Source organism: Phascolarctos cinereus, unplaced genomic scaffold (assembly GCF_003287225.1).
Source record: "Phascolarctos cinereus isolate Bilbo 61053 unplaced genomic scaffold, phaCin_HiC Scaffold_3;HRSCAF=262, whole genome shotgun sequence".
Lineage (NCBI taxonomy): Eukaryota > Metazoa > Chordata > Mammalia > Diprotodontia > Phascolarctidae > Phascolarctos > Phascolarctos cinereus.
The window spans coordinates 203,488,817-203,512,890 of NW_027555736.1; the positions used below are offsets into that span (position 1 = coordinate 203,488,817).

Below are 24,074 nucleotides of genomic sequence, written 5' to 3' on the forward strand. Positions count from 1 at the left end.
TGGTTGTACCAAAATCTGGGATTTAGAGACAATTTAAAGGGAAATCATCACTTGTCCTACATACTGCTTCTAGCCTGTAATCTACGGTGTAGCACAGGAACTCATTGCCAATACACCAATTTTCCAAGAATTTAGCGCAGTGTCTGGCATGCAGTAGGCGCTTAATATATGTTTACTAAGATTGGCAGTCTCTGCTGTCATCATACGAAGCATCTATGAACAAAAGCGCAGCACTAGGCACTGAGAGAAGACAGCTCTGGGAGGACGAGGCTCCTGTCCTCATGGAGATCACCGTCGTTCCTAAATGCCTCTAGATTTCTCCCCTCAGAAGAAGCTCCCGTCTCTACTCCCCGAGGTTGTCCCAGGAGCGGCCACCATAAGGGCATCCCCGCGGGCCCAAGGGGCCACCAACATCCTCTGCCCTCCTGGAGACCCCCTCCCCCTCGCCTGTCCTCCGGGGAGCCAGTGTGAGCCGGCACGAAAGAAACCGAAGCCCATGCCCTAGAACCTCCCGGCCTGTGCTCCCCTCTCAAATCAGGGACTCACCTGCAGGACGGGATGCCGAGCGCCCAGAGTTCCGCCAAGGGCAGCAACTTCCTTCGAGGACTCCGGCCCCGACCTCTGGCGCCGTCACGTCTTGCGGGACTCCACCATTCCCTACGCTGGGGGAAGGGCGAGGGGTGCTGGAAAGTCACCCCCTCCGTCCTTTTCTTGTTTGTCCTTGACCTCCGAATAGATCTCAAATTCTGAGACTGCTTCACCAGTGTGGCTTCCACGTAACCTCCCCAGGCTGGGTCGAGTCACTGTTCGTGCTCCACGCTGTGCCTCTTCCCCCCGGGGAGAAGTGGTAGCTCCCAGTTTACTCCGCCTGTCTTTCGCCCCGCCCCCAACATGGCGGCTGCCAGTCTGCGCTTGCTGTTGGCGGGTAGTGGTGACTGCCGCTGTTGCTGAAGAAGCTGCTGCTTTTTTCCATTCGGGCTCCGACCTAGAGAAGAATTGTAAGGGAGGGAGGGAGGAAGGAAAGACGAGAGTGCTGAGGGAGGGCCGACGAGGTAAGTGATAGTGCAAGAGCAGAGGAGGGAATTCGGCCGGGAGAGTGGGGCTCCTGGGCCTCGGAGAGGTCGGGCGAGAATCTCGCTTCGGCCCCCGCAGGCGGACGCCCCCGGATGATGCCCCGCGGCGGCCAGCCTCGTGCTTCTAGGCCCGGAGGTTACAAAGCGATCCAGAACGGCCTCCTCGCAGCCTCCCTCCGGGCGGTGGGAGCCTACCTAGACTAGACGCCTCTTTGCTTCTACGCTTCGCTTCCTCCTTTTGCACCCACCCAAGTAAATAAAGTCCCCTCCTGGACGCCTGTTTTCGCTCTGCCTCCACCTCTTGCCGCTTAGGCGGTGCCCTTGCAGTTTTCCTTCTAAGGGTCTCCGGGCTGACTCTCCCCCTCTCCCCTCCGGCGCCCACTTGTTCCACTGCATCCTTCGATTACCATTTACCAGCCTGCTGACCACCTGGGCTGGCGCAGCGGCGTCACCTACGTCTTGACTGTCCGTAAGAGCTTCTTCTTTGAGGCTATGCACCCCGTCCTGTAGAAGGCAGCGAGTCTCAGAAAGCAGGGAGCGGGAGAAAATTGAGCCTCGCTTGTCCCATATTGGCCTCGACCCTCGCTTAGAATAAGCGTTTAATAAGTTTGGTTTAAATTGAAGCTTTTCCTCTTTTTGTTGCCCGTCTTGCATGGGGCAAACTCAACGAAAAATAATTACAGAACTGCTGCCTGTTGTCCTTATTTTCACTAATCTCTAATTGAAATTTGGCATTTTCTTCAATTATTTTAAAACATTATTCAGAGAAGGTACCTAGGCTTATGCCAAAGGGTCTGTGGCACGAACTAGGTTAAGAACTCCGGTCGTAAGTAAACACAGATAACCACCTCCTTTCCAGTATATGTTAGATCTTAGAATTTGTATTTTTGCTTGTCATTGTCACCCACAACAGGCATTTATTGAGTTCCCAAGTGGTCAAGATATGTTAGGTTTGGGGGTGAAATAATAATAGCTCCCATCCTCAAGTCTCTTTGAAAGATTACATGATCTTCACAATAAGGCTGTGTGAGTGGGTAGAGCAATTATTGTGCCCATTTTACAGATAAGGGAATTAATGCTCAGAGATGTTAAGTGACTAGTCAGTGGCTGCACAGGTAGTAGCAGAGCTGGGACTGTCTGTTACCCAGTTCTTCTGATTTCGTGTCCAGTGTAGTTTTTTTCTTACTACATCACAGTGATTTTCATGAAAGGGGAAGTCCTGTTCAGCTAAAGTTTAAGTGCCTAGTAAATTCAAGGCAGGGCACTTACTAGCTGTGTGACCCTGAGTAACTTAACCCTTAACTTAACCCTGTTTGCTTCAGTTCCTCATCTGTAAAATGAGCTGGAGAAGGAACTGGCAAACCACTCCACTATCTTTGCCAAAAAAACCCCAAACCCAACCTGTAATGGGTTCATAAAGATTCAGTCACTAAAAGGACTGAACAACAACAAAAATTCAAGGTAGGAGAGTCCCAAAGACAGAATAGTCTGCCCGGAGAAGGAGCTTGCCTTCTGTTGAGGGGACATAATATGGAACCAGATAAGCAAATTTAAAGTAAATTGAGGAAGAAGAGAACATTAACACCTGGGGAAAGGCTTTTGGTAAGAGATGGCTCCTGAACTAATAGTAAAATGAAGGTGAAGATTCTGAGACGGTGGATAAGGCAAGGGATGCCTTCCAAGTAGGTGGAACAGACAACCTATGCAAATAAAGGCATGGATGTGGAGATGAAATGCAAATTTAAGAAACATCTAGTAGTTGATTTTAGCTGAAATGTAGCCATGTGTCCAGAGGAGGAATAGGAGTTAAGTCTGGAAAGATGGGCAGGAGCCAGAAGATGGGTTTATTTTTAATAAATTTTTATTGATATCTTTTGTTTTAACAAAACCAAAATTTCTCTCAGTATTGCTCCTCTCCTTCCCTCTCAGAAAGCTCTCTCCTATAACAAAGAACTTTTTTTTAAGGAAAAAGAGAAAGAGGAACAAAATCAGCAAAATCAGTCAAGATATCAAAAAAGGCTGGAAATATATGCAGTGTTTTCACATCTGTGAATCTTCTTTCTCTGCGGTGGAGTTAGGGGAAAGGGGGAGATAATTTCTCATATATCCTTTTTTGGAGGTATGTTCTTTATAATTTTACAATGCTCAGTTTCATTTATTTTGTGGAGGTGGTTCTTTCTACTTACACTCTTGTAGCCACTGTGTTTATTGTTATTTTGATTTTGCTTACTTAACTCTGCATCAGTTCATGTAAATCTTTCCATGCTTCTCTGTTTGCATATTTGTCTTTTCTTACAGCACAGTAATATTCCATTACATTCATATACTGTAATTTGTTTATCCATTCCTCAAATAACAGGCATCTCCTTTGTTTCCAGTTCTTTGCTACCACAAAAATATTGCTGTAAATTTTGATATGTATAGGAATATTGCTTTCTATCCATGCCTACTCACAGTATAACCCCAGTGGTGGATCTCTGGATTAAAGGTCATGGACATTTTAGTCATTTCATTTGCATAATTCCAAATTGCTTTTCTGAATAGTTATCCTGATTCACCCCTCCACCAGCAGTGTACTAGTGTGCTTATCTTCCTACAGTCCCTCCAACATTGACTGTTCTTGTTTCTTATTATCTTTGCCTATTTGCAGGGTGAACCAGAGGATTGTTTTGATTAGCATTCCTCTTATTAGTGATTTGGTTCATTCTTTGATGTGTTTGTTAGAAGTTTGCAGTTCTCCTTTTGGGAACTATTTGTTCTTATCCTTTAATCACATATATTGAGGGATAGCATTTAGTCTCATATCATCAATTTACTATCATATCATTACATGGAAACAGTTTTTTTCCCCTTTGCCTAGCTTTTTCAATTTAATTCTTTTCTCATCTTGTTATTTCTAGCAGAGAAGTAGAACTATGTCAAGCCCCACATCAAATAATAGTGGGGAGTGCAGGCATTTTGCTTTACTCCTGTAATTCAGTTAATTTTTCCTTTATGAATTTATATAGTATGTTTTGCATGATTTCACATGTATTATTGATGTCATTTTGCTTGCCTTCTCAGTGGCAGAGAGAGAATTTGGAACTCAAAAAAAATGCTAAAAATAATATTTTTTAGAAGGGAAAAATTAAATATGTACACTATAAAAGTGAATTTAGATACTAAGGCATTTTGAACATATGAGTTTAATATTGATAATAGTTTATGACTTAGCACAGTAATTTCATTGTTTATCTCTTTATTTTGTGAATTTCTGTTTTTCTTTTATCTTTATTTGCATGATTGAAATTCCTAATTTAAAAAAAATTCACCTAAGGCACAGTAAATTTTATTCCAGCTCCTTTTTTATTGTGTATACATCTTTGCTTTTTAGGTGTATTTGTTGTAAACAATTTATTGTGAGATTTTGTTTTCTTATCTAATACTCTTTCAATTTTATTGGATTGTTTTATGCATTGAATTTTAAAGTTATAAGAATTGGGTTTATATTTTCGTCCATTTGTCTCTAGTAGTGTTTTTCTTAATGGGATTTTAAAAATTCCTTTTTTCTCTTTTTTTTTAAAAATTATTTTATTTATTTTTAGTTTTCAGCATTCACTTCCACAAGATTTTGAGTTCCAGATTTTCTCCCCATCTTGTTCCTCCCTCCACCCCAAGATGGCATGCATTCTGAATACCCCTTCTCCTAATCTGCCCTCTCTTCTATCTCTCCCACCCTTCTCTTATCCCATTCCCCTTCAGTTTTCCTATAGTGCAGGATAGATTTCTATACACTATTTCCTGTATATCTTATTTTGCATGGGAAAACAATTTATTTTTAAAACTTCCTCCCTCCCCACCCACCTTCATTGAGAAGGCAAGCAAGTAGATACAGGTTATACATGTGTAGTCATGCAAAACACTTCCATAGTAGTCATGTTGTGAAAAACTAAGTATATTTACCTTAATCCTATCCCATCCCGCCATTTATTCTGTTCTCTCTTTTGATCCTGTCTTTCCTTAGAAGTGTTTGCTTCTGATTACCCCCTCCCCTAATCTGTCCTCCCCTGTATCATCCTCCTGCTCTCTTGTCCTCTTCCCTCCATATTTCCCTGTAGGGTAAGATAGATTTCCATACCCAATTGAGTGTGTATGTTATTCTCTTCTGTTGCAAAATCTGATGAGAATAAGATTAACTCATTCCCTCACCTTCCCCCATTTTCTCTCCACTGTAAAAGCCTTTTCTTGTCTGTTTTATGTGAGATAATTTACCCCATTTGACTTCTCCCTTTCTCCTCCTCTCTGTATAATTCTCTCACCCTTTAATTTTGTCCTCCAGCTATCACCTCTTCATCTTCAACTCATCCTGTGCCCTCTATTTATCTGTCTGTCTGTCTATCTATATACGTAATTTTTTTCCCTCCAACTGCTCTAATACTGACAAAGGGTTCATGAGTTACAAATATCATCTTTCCATGTAGAATGTAAACAGTTCAACCTTAATAAGTCTCTTATGATTTCTCTTTCCTGTTTATCTCTTCATGTTCCACTTGAGTCTTGTATCTGAAAGTCTAATTTTCTATTCAGCTTTGGTCTTTTCATCAAGAATGCTTGAAAGTCCTCTATTTCACTGAATGTCCATTTTTTCCCTTGAAGGATTATGCGCAGTTTTGCTGGGTAGGTGACCTCTTTCCCTTTAAAGAGAGTACTTTTTCTCTTCTTTAAGGCAGTTCCCACAGCTTCTTTTTCTCTTACCCTGAAGTCCTTCCTTCACTCCATTCCTTGCCCCACTCCACTCCTGCCCCCCACCTTTTTAACCTTAGTTTTGCTATACTTAATTCCCTTTTCTTTCTTTTTTTCCCCCCCCATTAATCTGGGTATCCAATTCTTTCCCTTTTTTACCAAGTAAAATTCTCCTTCATCTCACCTTCAGCTTTTGATTTGTTTTCTTTTTTCCGAAAAGGATTTCTTTCCCACATTCTCTTCATTCATTCTCTTTTCTGTCTTTTCAAGACTGATTCACGGTCCTTACACTTTTTTATTCCTTCTTTATTTTGTGTTCTTAAAGCTTCTAAAGTAATTTTTGAGTTCTTTCTCTTAACAATTTCTGTGCTATTACTTTGTAAAAGTTGTAAACCCCTCCCCCCTTTTTTTCTATCGTGCTTGAGTATTAGAAGCATCAGTTCCTGTAGTAGAGAGAAAATTGAAGCATTGCCCCATGGTAAAAAATTTCCCCATGTCCCTGATTTTATGGTCCATTTCTACTCTCTGCCTTTTTCTGTCCCATACTTTTTATTGACACTTTGTTTTCTGTGTTCAAAAGTTACGTGTGGTGTTTTTTTTTGAGTTAACAATTCGTTTTCTTGTATTAATTTTTGCATTATGATGTTTAGGTTTTTTTTTTTTCTTCTGGGAGACTTACAGTCCTCAAGTTGTCTTTGTGCATCTTGTCTTTGAGATCAGTATGTTTTGCTTGTATGGAGATTACATTTTTTAAGATCGTGTTTTAACGTTATTGCTTTTTGTGTCTCTTCTTCCAGATTGTCCCTTACTTCTGTGTTCAGCATTCTCAATCAACTGTTCTCTCTTTCGTTTCTGTGGATTTCAGTTTTGTTTTGTTTTCGTTCTGCCTGTTGTTTCTACTGTACAGGCCATAAATGCTGCTTTTATCCTTCTTATTTCTCTCTTGAACCAATTGGTCCTACTATAAGACCACGCTGCCTTGAGAATGCACAGAGTCCTCTGCCTTATCAGGTGTTGGTTCAGTTTCCTTTGTCTTGAAATATTTAGAAGTGTTTTAACTCATTTGGATGTCCTAGGGTCTGTCTTGCTTTTGTTTTAGTGTATTCATTATTGATACAGCTTCTTGTACGTAAGGTTTTAAACTGAATTTTCTTCCTCTTTAGATCTTTAGTATTCCCACTTGTATTCCCCTATTGCATGCTTTCTAACTCCTTCCCCTTTGATAGCAGATTCCCCTGGGGGAGTTGGGTATCAAAGCCTAAGCAGTCTTCTCTACGTTGGGGAATTCACATTTCACTGTTCGTAGTCCCATCTCCAAGTAACTTCCGGGGGGACAGAACTGACCCTGGCATAGTGCCCCAGTTCCCTCTGCTCTTTAGTTCTCTGGCTGAGTGCTACTATTACAACCCATTTCTGTGTCAGGTAGAGTGACATCCCTGGGCACAAATTGAGTCAGGTTGTACAGCTCTGCCAGAGTGGGAAGTGATGGAGAAGGGGTAGAGCTTAGTGAATGTTTTAAGGAATTAGCCTTCTTTACCGTTAATTCATGGGATTGTTACTTCTTTAGACTTCTTAGTGTGTTGGTCTGTAGAGACAGCTACAATCACTTTACTTCTTGCATATAATTTTTATATTGGGGAGTTTTGAGAATTCATGAGAATTGAAAAAGCTAATCTGCCGTCTTGTACTGTCATATGAGTCAGAAGCCTTGGATGGATTTCACTGACAGCCTAAAAAGTTTGTATTTTATTCTAGAGACAATAGGAAGATGAGGATTTCTCAGAAGGATAGTGACATGGTTAGACTTAAAGATTATTTTGCCAAATGTATGGAACTTTGATTGGTGATTAGAGAGATTAGGAGCAATGACAAAAATTAGAAGACTATTAAGAATAATCCAGGTGAGCAGTGATAAGGGCCTGAACTAGAGTATTGACAGTATGAGTGGAGATAATGGGACAAATTTGTGAAATATTTTGGAAGTGGAATAGATAAGACTTGGCAACTGACTATATTGCAGGGGAAGTGTAGCGAAAGGGAGTAATTTATGAATGGAACAATGGTGGTACAGAAAGGAAGAGTGGATTTGTGGGAAGAATAGTGATTTCTGTTTTGGACATTGATTTGAGATGTGGAAGAGACATCTTAGTATAGATGTCCTGTAGGATTGAAGTTTGGGAAAGAGGGTAGAGTTCTAGGGGGGTGTGTGTATGTGTGAGAGAGAGAGAGAGATAGGGTTGATAATTGACTTAACTTTAAGGCAGTAGTTTTTGATTCCTCATATTTTATCACTTCATTATACATTATATTCAGTTCAGCGCCTTATTGGGTACTCTTTTGGTGGTATTTGTTCATTTAGTGTCTGGGGTTTTTTTTGCTTGTTTTGTTTCCCTTTCAATTCCACGCCCCCCCCCCAAAGATTGTAAACTCTTTCTAATTTTATATATCACTTAATGTATTTAATGCAAAGATAGGCATTTGGTAGATAATAAATTTAATCATTTGCGATAGGAACCATTTTAGGATTCTTTTTTGTGGATAACTTGATTTCATCAAGCCCCAAAATATTGCAAAGTTTCTTATGTTAAATTTCTCAATTACTCAGTAGGGTTTGGGCTCACCATTAACTTAAGATAAACCAAGAAGATAAAGAATTCTGACTTCCAAAGTATGATAGGCAGTTAGATTGATAATAATACTCATTCGTCAGTGTGTACACACCTGTGTCCTGGAAATTATTTTACATTTAATTTTCAGTGTACACCATTTCTTCTAATAGAATGTAAGTTTCTTGAGGGCAGAGACTGGTTTGGTTTCATCTTCATGAACCCTGCACCTAATAGAGTGTGATACATGATAGTTATTAAATGCTTGTTGCATTGAATTCTATCATTCTGTTTGAAGGAATTTATATAAGATTATGACTACAAACTAATGCAACTGATTAAATAATTTAAATATATATCATAAATTAACAGAATGATCTTATCCTTTAATGTCACTTTGGAAGCTATCCTCCCATTATAGTAACTCTGCTTAACAACTTTGGAATAATCTGACCAGGTTATAAGCAAACCAGCCCTATTATTTAATAGTTACCTCATATTTTTGGGAAGGGGTAGCAAAAAATGGTATTTTCCAACTTGAATTTACTCACCTTATGTTTAGGCTTCAAATGACTTTTAGTTATTTCAAAAAATGACTCCCAAACTCAACCAACTGAGGACATTTAAAAGAATAGGCTGCTAACTGTGACTTATGGCAAATCATTTTAGCTTTTTGCCCTTAGTTTCCTCATCTGTAAAATAAAGGAGTTGGAAAATGGTCTCTAAGATCCTTTTCAGCTCTGATACTCTGTGGTTCTGAAAGGAATTCTAGAAAAGGAAATCTAAAAATGTTTTGAATAATGACAGTCACTATTGACTCATTGTCAAATCATAATTTATCACTTTGTAGTTATGACTTTTGTGAGGAAAGTGATAGGCAGTTATTTTTGTCTAAATGAGAGAAAAAACAGCTTAAGAAGATAAAATTTTGGTTAGAGTGAAAAGGTTAAAAAAAATACTGGAAAAGGCCAAATTTTTAGCCAAATAAAAGGCCAAAAACCTGCTTTTCCTAGAGACTCTTGAGAAGACAACCATCTATCTGTTCTTGGTGGTTTAATCATGATGATGGTGACAGTAATGATAAAAGTGGTGATATTTGCGCTTTTGCACAGCAATTTTAATATATTATCTCATCCGATTGCCATTAATTTACATGTATTTACCAGTTTGGTAAAGACTTCAATTTCATTGTCCGATATATTTGTGATGATATTTTTCTTTCTTTTGAAGGAACCTTTCTGTTTGCTGACCTTGGGATGCAAAAATGACATCTATCATCAAACTAACTACCCTCTCGGGGGTACAAGAAGAATCTGCACTTTGCTATCTACTTCAGGTTGATGAGTTTCGATTTTTATTGGACTGTGGCTGGGATGAGCACTTTTCAATGGATATCATAGATTCCCTTAGGAAGTAAGTAATTGCCAATGTATACTTTAATCTTTTTTTCCCACTATACTTTAGTGCCTTTTTGGTGCAATCAAAAAATGTTTAATATTCTTTTTGAATGTGCTCGTAGTAAAAGGTAAATCAGATATTTAAAATTTTATTTAAGATACTGGTTAAAGAGTGAAGTAGCTTCATTTTATATTATCTGGTTGCCTTTATAGGATGTGCCTGTTGAAATGCCACAAATTTTTAATTTGCTAGTGTTTTTATGTATCCTGCTTTTAGGGGAGAGACAAATTACCAGAAAGAAGTTCATGTCAGAGATTTAGAGAGGAATCTGAAACTTCAAGGGAGTGTTCTAGAGTCAAGATACATCTAGCACAATATCCTATACTTTATTTTGGTGTTTGGTTGTATTTGACTCTTTGTAACCCCATTTGGGGTTTTCTTGGCAAAGATACTGGAGTAGTTTGCCATTTTCTTCTCCAGCAACTGCAGTATTCTATGATGAAAATTGGTGTTTTGAATGATAACTTTAATGGGATTCTAACCTATCAAAGAAAGACCAAATTCTTTTCACTACTCAGTGTAGCAATACATGTAAAAAAAGATATTTGACACACAAAAGTTGAAAAAAATTTTATTTTCTGGTTTGACTCTCAGTCAGCCAAAACACCCCATTCTTCCAAACATCCTGGTTAATTTGAGGTTTTACCATAACTGGTATGTCAGTCATCATCCAGAAAACTGAATTAAACTCCATAGAAAAGAGGTAGGTAGAAGTAACATCATTCCCTGAGTACCTGCTAAAGTTCTAACTTGAATGCATGAATCTTAAGCAGGAATATATAGCTCAATCACAATTAAATTCATTCTCCAGATTTTCCTTTTTTAAAGCATTGTTTCTGAACATTGTGTTTTAGGTTATGTTTATAGTTATAGACTGCTCTGTTACTGTTGAAAAAGGAGAACAGGGTAGCATTAAGATTGACATCCATAATCTCATTTTTGCTCATAATTTCACCCTGTCACAAAATATTGATTTGGGATTGCTAAGAAGTTAGAATCGACTACTTTGAATTTGTCATCTTATTTCTACTTTGGGAATAAGATAATTATCACTCAGATTTCTAAAGCGCTTTAAAGTTTACAGAGAGCTTTCTTCACAACAATCCTATAGAGCTAGGGCACGTATTATCCCCATTTTACAGATTAGAAAGATGAAGCTAAGTGACTTCTCCACAATACCGTTTAGCTAGTGTCAGAACTTGGATTTGAATTTAAATTTCCTTACTACAAGTTTATTCTTTCCATTATACTTTCCATTATGTTATGCCAGAAACTGATCATTTTAATTATGTTCTTCTAGACATGTTCACCAGGTAGATGCAGTACTGCTCTCTCATCCTGATCCTCTCCATCTTGGTGCCCTCCCATATGCTGTTGGAAAATTGGGTTTGAATTGTGCTATCTATGCAACCATTCCTGTTTATAAAATGGGACAAATGTTCATGTATGATCTTTATCAGGTAAATTTTTTTTTATATCTTCAAATTTTTAGCCTTGACAACTTTTTTTTTTAACTAACCTTTTGTTTCCTTGTGTGTTGGTCTTTTAGTCTCGTCATAATACAGAGGATTTTACACTTTTTACACTGGATGATGTGGATGCAGCTTTTGATAAAATACAGCAACTCAAGTTCTCTCAAATTGTGAATTTGAAAGGTAATAACTGTTGGAATTAAGAGAAAAAACTCAGCTTTTGCAGTAAAACTTTCAGACCTTCTGAAAACACTGAAATTCATGTTGCCTCTGGCAGTTAGAGAAAGCTTCTTTCAAACAGTTTAAAGGTCAAAATAATCCCCAACCAAATTACCAACAAAATGATGATCACATCAGACTTTGTGATGCATGTAGTCTTTAAAAAGTTTGAATTTGATCAGTGAAGCCACATAGTTGTTAACTGAGTCTTTACTGTGTACCCAACAATGGTGTGAGGGACAGGAGTGGCGTGGGGGGCGGCCGAGAGTCTGAGAGGAGATAATAAGATTTTTTAATGCTTTTTGTTTTCATTTCACGGTTATTTCCTACTGTTTCTCCAGGTTTAACCCTCCCTTACAACAAAGGAAAACACTTAATCCAAAACATCTGTTGCAGAGACCATATCTGACAATCTGTACAATAGTCTATGTTTCCTAGTAGCCCTCTCCCTCTCAGCTGTGAGGGAGAACTTGTGTTTCATCATCTGCCCTCTAGGACCTTTGTTAGTTTTTCACTTGCTGAGCCCAGCTTTCTTGTAATGATCTTTTAATTTACATTGCCATTGTTACGGTATAGTTGTCCTCTTGGTTCTCCTTATTTTGCTATATCAGATTGTATGACTCTTCCCATGTTTCTCTGAATTTCCATATTCATCCTTTTGTACTGCATTCACCTACTAAGGGGTTTTTTGGTTTTTTTAGCCATTTCCCAGTTAATGGGCACTCATTTTTTTTTTCAATTCCTCACTGATACAAAGAGTCTTGCTGTGACTTTTGGTGTATTTTGAACCTTTGTTTCTGTCTTTGACTTCCTTCAGGTGTATGTCCAGTAGTAGGATTACTGATACAGACATTTAATTTCCTTTTTTTTGCATAATGCAAATAGAAATCCAGACTAGTGGTACAGAATCCAGAATTTAGTGCTTTTATCTGCACTTTCAGCATCTTTCATCTTCTAATCCCTCAACATTGGTTGTCCCTGCCGCTTTTCTTTTTTGTTAATTTGGTGGATCAGAGGTGAAATATCAGGGTTGTTTTGATTTTCATTTCTTTTATTGCTAGGCAGAAAGAGCCTAGCTTTGATTTTATTTTGGCCAGAAGCTGGATTTGGAACGTGTTTTCAAGTTAGTAATCTATACATGGAATTTATTCTTTTAAAAACTGTTCATATATATTGGGAAATGACTCTTGATATTATATATGTGTATCCATTACATATTCGCGCGTGTGTGTGTGTGTGATATCAGACTTCTATTGGTTATATTTAATACAAATATTTTTGTATTCTATAATTTCTTAATTTTATTTTCATTGATCTTATTTATATAAAGCTTTTTAAAGTTGAAATAGTAAAAAAAAAGATGTTATCTTTTATGATCTCTATCATCCCTTGTTTGGTTAAGAATTACTCCTGTGATCATAGTTGTGAAAGGTGTAAGAGGTCTCATTTGAATTTTTTATGATTGATCTTTTATATTCAGTTTGCATGTATCTTTTGGACTTAAGAATATGATATAAGATGTTGTTCTAACCCTAATTTTTGCTAAACTGCTTTACACTTTGCCCAGCAATTCATGTCAAGCAGGCAGTCCTTCCTTTAATAAATTATGTTCTGGAGTTTATCAAACACTGGGGCTACTGTTCTTAGTCGCTTTTGTCTCTTATTTAATTAAGTCTGTTTCATTGATCTACTTTTTAAAAATAAATACCAGATTGTTTTTATGGATACTGCTTTATAGTAGGGTTTGAGGTCTGGTAATGCTATGCCTTTTCATTCATACTTTTTCTTCTTTTTCTCTTGATATGCCAGATCGTTTGTTACTCTAAATGAATTATGTTGCTATTTTATCTAGTTCTAAAAAGTATGCCCCCTAATTTGGTATAGCTCTAAATCTGCCAGTTAATTTAAGTAATATCGTCTTCTAAAAAATATTCACATTGCCTAGCCAGAGGTCTTTCTTTATTTCTTTAAAGAGTGTTTTGTCTTTGTACCCAGATAAATTTTGTGTATGTCTTGTTAGGTTAACTTCTGGACATTCATGCATTTTTGTAGTTATTTTGAATAGAGTTCCTGGTTTCATTAGTGTTATATAAAAATGCATATTACTTATTTCGTGAGGTATTCTTTTCTGTTTTTTTCTATTGCTTCTCTGGTTCACTGCTACTCCCATTTTTCCTTCAGCAAATGATTGTGAAGTTTTAGCTGGAGAAGAACAGTGCCAGCGTCAGAGAATACATTCTGCTACGCTTACAAGAAAGCTAGTCTCTTATGACAGGGTGTTGTTACTAGTGGCCCATTTGTTATCTGAGGGAAACATCCCCTTGTTTTGGTGCCCAGTTCCAATCTTGAGCAGTCACTATGTGGGGAATTTAGAGAAAGGTTGTGATCTGTGCCAGCAGACACGTGAGTTATAATCCTGTATTCACAAATGTGTTGCCAACAGAGTCTTAGTGTTACTATTTTTTTTGTTAATACAGGCAAAGGGCATGGTTTGTCCATCACACCTCTGCCAGCTGGTCACATGATAGGAGGAACAATATGGAAAATAGTTAAAGATGGAGAAGAAGAAATCGTTTATGCTGTTGACTTCAACCACAAGAGGGAGATGTATGTATATCAAAACAAGAAGTTATGGGAAATGCGATTGGACGTGCATTATAATTTCATTTTCACGAAGGTAGAATTGGAAAGTTAAAGTGCTTATTTGAATTAGATTCAATTCTTTTGCCCAAATCTCTTGATTTGGATTAACTCAAAAACATCAGATGTCAAGAACCTTAACTACTGAAGGGTTTTCCTTATTTTCAAAGCGACTCTTACATTAGTTGATCCCCTCTTCCCTTAACTTTCCACAAATAAGCACAGTTAGATTTTTTGTGAGGGGAAAGAGAGGAGGGGGCTGTAAAAATTGGCATGGCAAGTTATTTTCGGTATATGTGTGTCACATACACACTCTATATGGTGACAAAATAGAAATGGCTACTGAACAGTCTAATAAGGACCCTTGAGGGCCATTTATTGACTTAGGAAACAACATATTAACACTGTCTCTGTTCTATAATATTTTTATTTATTTTGTTAAATGCTTTCCAGTTACATTTTAATGTGGTTTGGGCTGCACTCTGGGGTTAAGGGTCTGTGTTTGACACTTCTGCTCTGTATAACAGATACTCCTAGAAGTATGGCATGTATGTTGAATTTTTACCAGTGAGTAATTTTTAATGCTTACTCCTTAAACGAGCCTCGTGGTTCCTTTTTATAATACAAAAAATTACTCTCCATTTTAGCTGTATTGTAAATTTTGATTTTCAAAATCAGATTTTCTTAAGTAAAGCACATATATAACACTGCATATATATGTCACCATTATAAAAACATTTTGGTGTTAAAATTAGCTTTTTCTTTGTCAGCATAAGAGTTATAACTTTTATATTAGGTTACAGTTTTTGCTTTAGATAATCTATATCTTATATTGAGAATTAAATTCTTGTTTACAGTCACTTAAATGGATGTTCCCTGGAAATGTTAAGCAGACCTTCATTGCTTATCACAGATTCCTTTAATGCTACTTATGTGCAGCCGAGACGAAAACAAAGGGATGAACAACTACTCAGTATGTATTTTGTTATTTAATTCAGCAGTAGATTGTAGAATAAATTATTTTTATGTACTATTCCATCTACCTGCCATTCTTCATAGTGATAGTTGAATTGGCCACATTAAAGGAAATAAGGTTTACGTGTGTTCTTCTTTTCCAGTGTTCTATGTTAAATCTCTGTAATCATGATAATATTTAACACAGGAATCCATTGCAGTTGATGCTAATTCTACAGTCTTTGGATTATCATCAGAAAATTTTTCATTCCAGGTTGGCTTTTCACGTATCACCTTACACATGTCTAATTCTCTCATCAGTTGTTATAATGCCCAGAGAATTTTGCTATTTTTCTAAATCGCATTTTTCTAGAACCGTCTGCTAAACACACATACAGTCACATATACACACGTCATATGTATGTTTACATTCTTTTTTTGTACTAGAATTTTATTATGTCAAATATTGTTTGAAATGGGTTGTGAGGTAACATTGCAAGTCCTTAGTGTATAGATTTTTTTCTGTTGCAATTTTTTGTATACCACATTTCAAAGGCCAACACATTTTTATTGTATTTTATACTGTTCTCCTCTATTAGTGCAGACAGTTCAGTCATTTACTCTTTCCATGTTGCATTTAAGAAAGCATAACCCAATATTTCATGAAGTCCTTATCGTGGTATCAGTTTGGCCCTCAATTATTATGCCAAATCAGAAACAAAATGTTTATTCTAAACTTTCATATTTTCATACTGTAAACATGAGGATAAAGATAAATATAAAATTACCTTTCTTTAATACTGGATCAAAGTGTTGTTATCCAAATTTTATGTTCATATTTTCCTAGCAAATGTCCTGGAAACACTTCGAGGTGATGGGAATGTGTTAATAGCTGTGGACACAGCAGGAAGAGTTTTGGAACTTGCCCAACTTCTTGATCAGATTTGGAGAACTAAAGATGCAGGACTGGGCGTATACTCGTTAGCACTCTTGAATAATGTCAGCTACAATGTAGTGGAGTTTTCTAAATCCCAGGTTTGTTTTATGTGATTATATGTGATATGTAATACATGGGGTTGAAGATTTAAGGTAGCAATTCAAGGTTGTGGGGATCTTTTGGGTTTGTTGTTTTTTTTTTTTTTTTAAACAATCAGTTTTGTGCTAGTGTGTATACAAAATGTTTTTGATCCACTTCTTAGTTTCAAATTCTGCTGATGGTTATATTTGTTCATTTTTATTTGTATGTTCACTCAGCCAAATTTCCTCATTGTTTGAATGCTGAGAATATTTGAGGTGATTTTCCTTTGGGGAGGGGATATCACTTGTGATGTTTTAGGCAATAAGATATTTTACGTAGTTAGGGTTTATACTTTGCCTTCTTCTATATATTTCTGAGAGGTCTTATAAATTAAACAGAATTTAAAATTGTATAGTGAGGGATAAAAACAGAATAAAGAATATCCAAAGGAATTTCATGGAAGACATGCTATTAGGCATGAAAAAGCTGATTACTGCTGCGGTAAGTGTGGTGTAGTGGAAAGAGCGCCAAACTTGAGCTTGAACCTATGTTCTGGAAATGGTTCTCATGTGTACTGTGTGACTTTGGCTAATGCAGGTTCTCTGGCCTCAAATTTTTTCATATGTAAAAGGAGGAGAGTTGGACTAGATGACCTCTAAGGTACCTTTCAACTCTTTAGTTAATTGAATTTGGCTTTAAATTTCTTGGTCACAAGGAAAAAAGAAACATTTTATTATGTAGTTTTCATAGTAAAATATTAAAATTTAAACTTAGTGATGTATTTGTAGTGAATGTACATTGAGGGTTGTAACGTGTCTTTGAGGAGTTAGGAGTAGAATATATATTTTTTAATTTGAAATAGTTTATGAGCACTTAGTTTGTGCCAAAACTAGATGGCATAGTAACTAACCATTTCTCAATGACCTATCTTTTCTCCCCCAATTAGGTAGAATGGATGAGTGATAAATTGATGAGATGTTTTGAAGACAAAAGAAATAATCCATTTCAATTTCGTCATCTTTCTTTATGTCATGGTCTTTCTGATCTGGCTCGTGTGCCTAGCCCCAAAGTTGTACTTGCCAGCCAACCTGATTTGGAATGTGGGTTTTCAAGAGATCTCTTTATTCAGTGGTGCCAGGACTCTAAAAATTCGATCATTCTCACTTATAGAACTACACCTGGAACATTAGCCCGTTTCCTAATAGATAACCCTTCTGAGAAAATCACAGAAATAGAGGTAAGAAACACGTTTTAAAGTTTTACCTAAAGATTTTTGAAGGTGGGTTACAAACAAATGTTATTTTAAAAATAATTATTGACATTTCAGTACAATTTTAACCTTTGTTGATAAATACTTTTGGTAAAAAAGAAACATACATGTAAACTAATATCCATCTATGAAGTGTTAAAGCTCAACTATATCATTGTGGAATAGAGCTGATAGCTTTTAATTGTAGTACATTCTCACAAGCTGGATCCTATTAATAAAATTTCTTGAATTTTTTGAACATCTTGTCATGTACAAAACAATGCTTGTGTTTATAACAATGACTCTGAGGTACTTCTAGAATCCAAAGGACATTTCAAATCAACACATGAAGTTATGTTTAGTATAGTTTTAGTGTTTAGGATATTGTATTTGTATTCCATTTCTTTCAAAATTGTGAATGCATTTATGGCACATAATCACAAACTGCACAAATGGTGCCTCAGCCAACACTGTTTCATAGTGATGTCATTGATACATTTTTAGCCAAATCTTACTATAATATTACAAAATGCTGTTATGATATTGTTGAGTTGATCATATGAAATTCATATTAGATGGTTACTTTCCAAAAGGAAAGTTTTTTTTTAAACACGTGTGTATTGATATCTTTTGTTTTATATTGCCTGTTCATCCCTCTCCTCTCCCCTAGAAAGCTACCCTTATATCAAAGAAATTTTTTTTTAAAGGCAGGAGAAAAAAAATCAGCAAAACTGATCAATATACTAACAAATCTAAAATTAAATGCAGTGTTTGATACTTCTGAATGCCCTTCCATCCCCCCATCCCACCACATACACAGGCTCCATCCCACCACGTGCACGGGCTCCACCCCACCACCTTCAGTCCCCTCCATTCAAAGGTTTGGCAGGAAGTATCTTCTTTGGGACCATTCTTGTTTGTTTTGTTTTGTTTTTTTTTACAGTGTCACAGTAGTCATTTTTCAGTTGTTTTGTTGTGTTTTTTCCATTTACATTGTTGTAATCATTATGAATATTGTTTTCTGTCTCTGCTTCACTTTTTTCATGTAAATCTTTCCATGTTTCTCTGTATTCATCATGTTTGCTCCTTAAAGCATAGTAATATTCCATTATATTTCCATATCACAATTTGTTTAGCTGTTCCCTAACCCATAGGCACATACTTGTATCCAGTTCTTTGCTACTACAAAAAGTGCTTAACCTAGCCCTTAGTTGTTCAGTATGCTTAGTGCTCAGTTCAGATGAAAGGCTTCAATTCCATAATGTCTTCTTGGGTTTTTGAAAAGGCTCATTTTGGTCTTTTATAGTCAAATTTTGGACCCGCAGGAATCTATCTCCTGGTTGTAAGATAATTCCCAAGGGGCTATGTGCAATCTCATCAGTTTCCTAGAAATATGATGTTAGTCAGGGTTTGTTTGTATATAGTGACCAGGGTATTTCATCAATTAGACTACTTGATTCCTTGATTTTGTCAGATAAGGGAGTTTAATATGTTTACTCTTTCATTATAGAGCTTTGCTATGTGCAAGGCATTGTATTGAAATAAGATTCAAATAGCATTCTTAGAAATATTTAGAAATTGCAAAAGAGACCCTTTACTAACAGTAAAATAAAGAAATGTAGAGACTTGTGACTTAAATAAAATATGATGAAAATAATGCATTTTCAGGGAGAGACAGTAAAATGTAATTTAAAAAAATTACTGCTCTTAAAATTTGGGAGTTTTGGAGTTTCGGCCATGTTACTAGCTAGCCTTGTGATCTTGGGCAAATCACTTAATTTTTCTGGGGTCATTTACCTAATTTGTCTAACTGCTAGTGGACTTCATGATTTTTATGGCCCATTACAACCTTATGAATCTCATCTATGAATATATGAACATATTTAAGTACTAAATTATCTGAATTGTAAAATTATTTTAAGAAAATATGATTAAATGTCTTATCTGTAAATGGTTATTAAAGACATTAGGGATTTTAAGTGAGTTTTAAGATTATAAAAGTTAGGCAGCATGATACAATGCTGGATTTAGAATCAGGGGCACCAGAGTTCAAATATCCCTTAGAACACTTAGTAGCTATGTAATCATGGGCAAGTCATTTAACTTCTCTGGTCTTATTTTGCTCATTTGTATTTGTATTTGTATGATGGGGATCATAATACCTGCAGTTCCTCTGACATATTGTGAAGATCAAGTGAGGTTTGTCAAGTGATGAACATATGTTAAAATATTATATAAATTTCAGCTGCTGTTATATTAAACAACAAATAGTGTGCTTATTGTAGAAGAAATTGATAACCTTAACTCGTGGTTTTATACAGTTTAGTTAAATTCACTCTGGTGCCATGAAATTCGGTTTTACTGTTAGTATAAACACCACCAGATACTTACATGTAATGAACCATTGAATAATTTTAGGAGAAAAAAATAAATTTAAAGATCATTCGTTTTCCACTCTCTCCTCCCTTAAAATTGATAATAGTTTCTTTGACACTTTCTTCAACCATTCTGCTTTAGTTGAGAAAACGTGTGAAACTTGAAGGAAAAGAACTTGAAGAGTATCTAGAGAAAGAGAAACTGAAGAAGGAAGCTGCTAAAAAGCTAGAACAATCAAAGGAGTAAGTTACTTAAAAATTTAAAAACTGTTCAATTGTTATTAATATCTTTCATTTATAAATCACCTTTCTTTTCAAACACACACACCCCCTTTATATTCCCCACTCAGAGAACGATCCCTTATAATAGTGTACTCCAAACTTTTTTTGATCATGCACCCTAATACATGTATATTAACCCTTTAAAAATAAATTACATACATGTACTACTGTATTAATAAGCATGTATACTATAAACCCCACACAAAAATATAAATTATAAAAGGAGAAGATAAAGGTGGAATATTAGTAGATTCTTCAGTTCATAGGGTATTACTACAATTTGAGTTAGGATAGTGACGTGGTCAGTCTTGTGGTTGGGGAAAATCACTTTGGCAGCTGTGTAAAGGATAGATTAGTGAAGGGAGAGATGTGAGGCAGGAGGCTGTTTCATTAGTCTAGGTGAATTTTGATAAGGGCCTAAAGTAAGGTAGTGGCTTTATGAGTGGAAAGAAAAGAACAGGTGTGAGAGATGGTGTTTGTGGAAGCAGAAACAATCAGACTTAGCAACCAATGACAAGTGAAGAGATTGAGAGTGAAGGGTGGACATTTTATTGTATTGGCACAGTGCAGACATGAGTAATGAATATTCCTTCAGTTCTTTAGGTTTTTTTAATTTCTTTAAGGAGTTTGTTACAACTGTGGTTCTGCAGGTATTGAGTTAGGCTTTTGGAAATTGACTCCCAGATATTTTATGTGGCCCTGGCTTCCTTTTCTGTCATTCCCTCCTAGATTTTAGTGTTGCTCTATTGAAAATGCTGGTTATTTTTATGTGTTTCTTTTACAGCTTGCAGCTTTACTGAAGCTATTAATTTTCTTTTTCCTTTTTTTTTCTGATTCCTTAGCATTTTTTAAGTAAACCATTGTGCCATAAACAAAATGGGATTGTTTTGTCTTCTCTTTACCATTAATTACTTCCTTTTCTCTTATTGCTATTACTGGTATTTCTAGAGCTATCTCAGCTGGGACTGGACCTGTGACATCATTGGCCTAAGAAACTCCCAGAGGAGAAAACTCCCTCTACCAGTGCAAGCTGGCATTATCTCTGCAGCCTTTAGGGTTTTAGAGAATGGCCAGAGGCCCTGAGAGGTTGTTTTGCTCAGTTACACAACCAATATCTATAGATAAAAAGATAGATAGAGATGGGACCATTTTAAATAGCAGAAGGGAAAGGGGTATCCTTGATTTACTCCCATAATTGGGAAAGTTCCTGGTTTTCCCTACATTCTGTTTATTTCTAACTTTTAGTTTTGTTTTAAAAGTATATATATATTTTTTATCATATTGTAAAAGCTCTCTTTATACCTATGGCTTGCAGAGTTTTTAGTATAAATAGGTGTTATGTTTTATCAAAGGATTTTTCTGCATCTTTTGGTATGTGGTTTTGGATGTTTTTGTTTTTAATATGATTAATTATGTTGTTTTCTAACGTTGAAGGATCTTTACATTTTTGGTATAAATCCAACTTGATTACTGTGAATATTTTTTTCAATATATGAATGTAGTATTTTTGCCAGGATTAAATAAGTCATTTTCAATACTAGTTCCTAAAAGAAAAATCATAGCAGAGATCATATTGGATAAAGACTTACTTCAGAAAAGTACTAATTTAAGGCTTAAATTTTTCTTTTGACTTTGTTATTGATATCTTAGGAGGAAGATTTATCTTTCACACAGTTGAAGTTTATACAGTTGAGCTAGCAGTGGTATTTCTCTGATTTTGTTACCTGACAACCAATGCCATGTTGTGTTAAATATTGTGTTTTTGACTAAAAATTGAAATTTGAAAGCAATTGTATTTTTCAAACCTTATAGTCTATTTTTCAATATCATCTTAGGGCAGATATAGATTCTAGTGATGAGAGTGATGTTGAAGAAGATATTGACCAACCATCAGCACACAAAACCAAGCATGATTTGATGATGAAAGGTGAAGGTAGCCGAAAAGGAAGTTTCTTCAAACAGGCAAAAAAGTCTTATCCTATGTTTCCTGCCCCAGAAGAAAGAATTAAATGGGATGAGTATGGAGAGATTATCAAGTATGTGATTGAAACAAACTTTCCTTTTACTTAGCAATGAAAGTATTAAATATACTAGACTGTAAGTCTGAAAGAATTATCTGAACTTAATTTCTTATTTTCTGTTTACTGCGTTAATTTTTGAGATGATAGAATTTAGATCTAGAAGGTGCCCTAGGTCTAAACCCCCTTGTTGTACAGATGAGAGAACTAAATCCAGAAGATGTTAATTGATCTGTCCGGCATTACACAGGTTCCAAGTCATACCAGGTTGCCTCTGAAGTAGAAGTTTTGGAAAGAGTTCAAAGAAAATAATTAAAACTCTGAAAATAGAACATATAAAAAATACTTAGAAAAACGTGATAGATGATAGATTAGGCTTCAAGTGTGTTAAGTTTCATATAGAAGATGATGTTCAGTTTCCATAAGATAGGACGTGGAAATGATTACACACACACATACGCACACTCTCACACCCCCTTTTATAGATGAGTAGAGTGAGAGACAAAAGTTTAAGTGACTTGCTGAAACATGCATAGGCAGCAAGTGTCCAAGCCAGGATTCAAACCCAAGTTTTATGACTGCACATCCAGGACTCTCATACTATGCAGTACTGTTCTTTCTTTTTTCTTGTGGTTAATATTTAAACTTGATACTTAGTCTTTAAAATAAATGTAAGATGTTGTAAAGTCCTTGAGGACAAAGACTATCCGGTTAGGAGAATAAGACCATCACATAGCTGGAAAAGGCTGCCCAAGACAGTCCTATTTTACAGATGAAGAAACAGAGGTCGGGTGACTTGCCCGTGGTGCTAGGTCCATAGTATGAACTTCGAAATAGAAGTTCAGAGAAGGAAGAAATTGATGTGCATTGGTGTTGCTGGGACAGTCTTCCCAGCCATGTCATTAGTAGAGCATAATGCATTATTAAATCTTTTAAGGGCTCAGTATTGTAGACTCCAAAAGACTCCTTTATAGACTAGTTAGAGATGTATGTATGGGATCCAGAGAGATCGGTGATTTGCTCCAGGTCACACTGCTTGCCAGGACAAAACTAGGACTGGAACCCAGGGCTTCAACTCCTAGACTGGTATGCTTTTTCTATTTTTCATTTCTCATCTTCAGACTATACCTGTGAGAAGGTTAAAATTGAAATGAGATTTGAAGACCAGATAGAATTTAGATAGGCAGAATGCTTTCTGGATAATGGTGAGAACACCTCCAGATAGAGTCACAGAAGTGGGACTGCGCATAGTATGTGAGAAAATATTAGTCTGATTGGACGTAAGTTTTTGAGGAGTAAATGGAAATTGAGTTGAATAATGGGATAGGATCAAATTGTAAAGGGCTTTTAAAGCCAGGCAGAAGTACTTAGACTATAATGTGGTAGAGAACTTTTGATCATTATGAAAGGAGTTACATAATGGAAATGGTAGTAAGTAATATGGGTTGAGTGGAAAAGCTAGTCAGTGAGACAAGCTAGAAATCTGTTTTAAATAATCCAGGTTTGTGATGATTAAGACCTGGATTAAAGAATAATAGTTGGAATGGAGATGATTCTAAGACATCTGGAAGGAAAGAACTATAGAATTTGGTGGCAGATTTGATGTAGAGGATGAGGGAAAGGTAAGTATCAAGATGATTCTAAAATTTTTCTTCCAGGTTACTGGAAGTGTGCCTCAGATAAGATTGGAATATATAAGAGGAGAAGTGAGAGGTCAGGTCTGGCAACTGCTTTTTAGATTGGTGAGTCATCAGTAAAGAAGTAGGGAAGGAAGCCAGAAAAAGTAGATGTTTTCCAAGGATAGGAGTATTGAGAAAAACTGAGGAGGGAAGAAACATCCTATGGAGGCATGTCTAGTTTTAGGACCAAAAGGGAGAACAAAGAAAAAGAAGGGTGATGTTATAGGGAGAAACAAGAAAGTATAGGACACTAGGGAAGGAGTTTCCAAAGGGTTAAGACTCATTCTATAGAGAAGTAGAGGAGAGCAA

The 24,074-nt window shown here is 36.3% G+C and overlaps 2 protein-coding genes across 5 annotated transcripts in view; one reads left to right on the plus strand and one right to left on the minus strand.

Moving 5' to 3' along the window:
• NDUFB1 (NADH:ubiquinone oxidoreductase subunit B1) overlaps window positions 1-649 on the minus strand; it is a 10,629-nt gene extending 9,980 nt beyond the window's left edge. The window contains exon 1 of the mRNA XM_078151413.1: window positions 547-649. The gene's annotated coding sequence lies outside the window, so the exon portion shown is untranslated. The remainder of the gene's footprint in view (window positions 1-546) is intronic.
• CPSF2 (cleavage and polyadenylation specific factor 2) overlaps window positions 1-24,074 on the plus strand; it is a 50,180-nt gene that overhangs the window by 17,600 nt on the left and 8,506 nt on the right. For 2 of the 4 annotated variants that reach the window (XR_013485422.1, XM_021000287.2), the window contains exons 1-10: window positions 881-1,052; window positions 9,632-9,814; window positions 11,160-11,319; window positions 11,409-11,514; window positions 14,028-14,157; window positions 15,048-15,163; window positions 15,992-16,179; window positions 17,109-17,399; window positions 19,929-20,029; window positions 21,904-22,104. Coding sequence is in view for 3 of the 4 variants with exons in the window: in XM_021000287.2 (XP_020855946.1) it covers window positions 9,666-9,814; window positions 11,160-11,319; window positions 11,409-11,514; window positions 14,028-14,157; window positions 15,048-15,163; window positions 15,992-16,179; window positions 17,109-17,399; window positions 19,929-20,029; window positions 21,904-22,104 (1,442 nt within the window). In the remaining variant the exon portion in view is untranslated. Of the gene's footprint in view, window positions 1-880; window positions 1,053-3,038; window positions 3,193-9,631; window positions 9,815-11,159; window positions 11,320-11,408; window positions 11,515-14,027; window positions 14,158-15,047; window positions 15,164-15,991; window positions 16,180-17,108; window positions 17,400-19,928; window positions 20,030-21,903; window positions 22,105-24,074 lie in introns of those variants that run through there. The other 2 variants (XM_021000288.2, XM_078151412.1) reach the window with 2 other exon arrangements.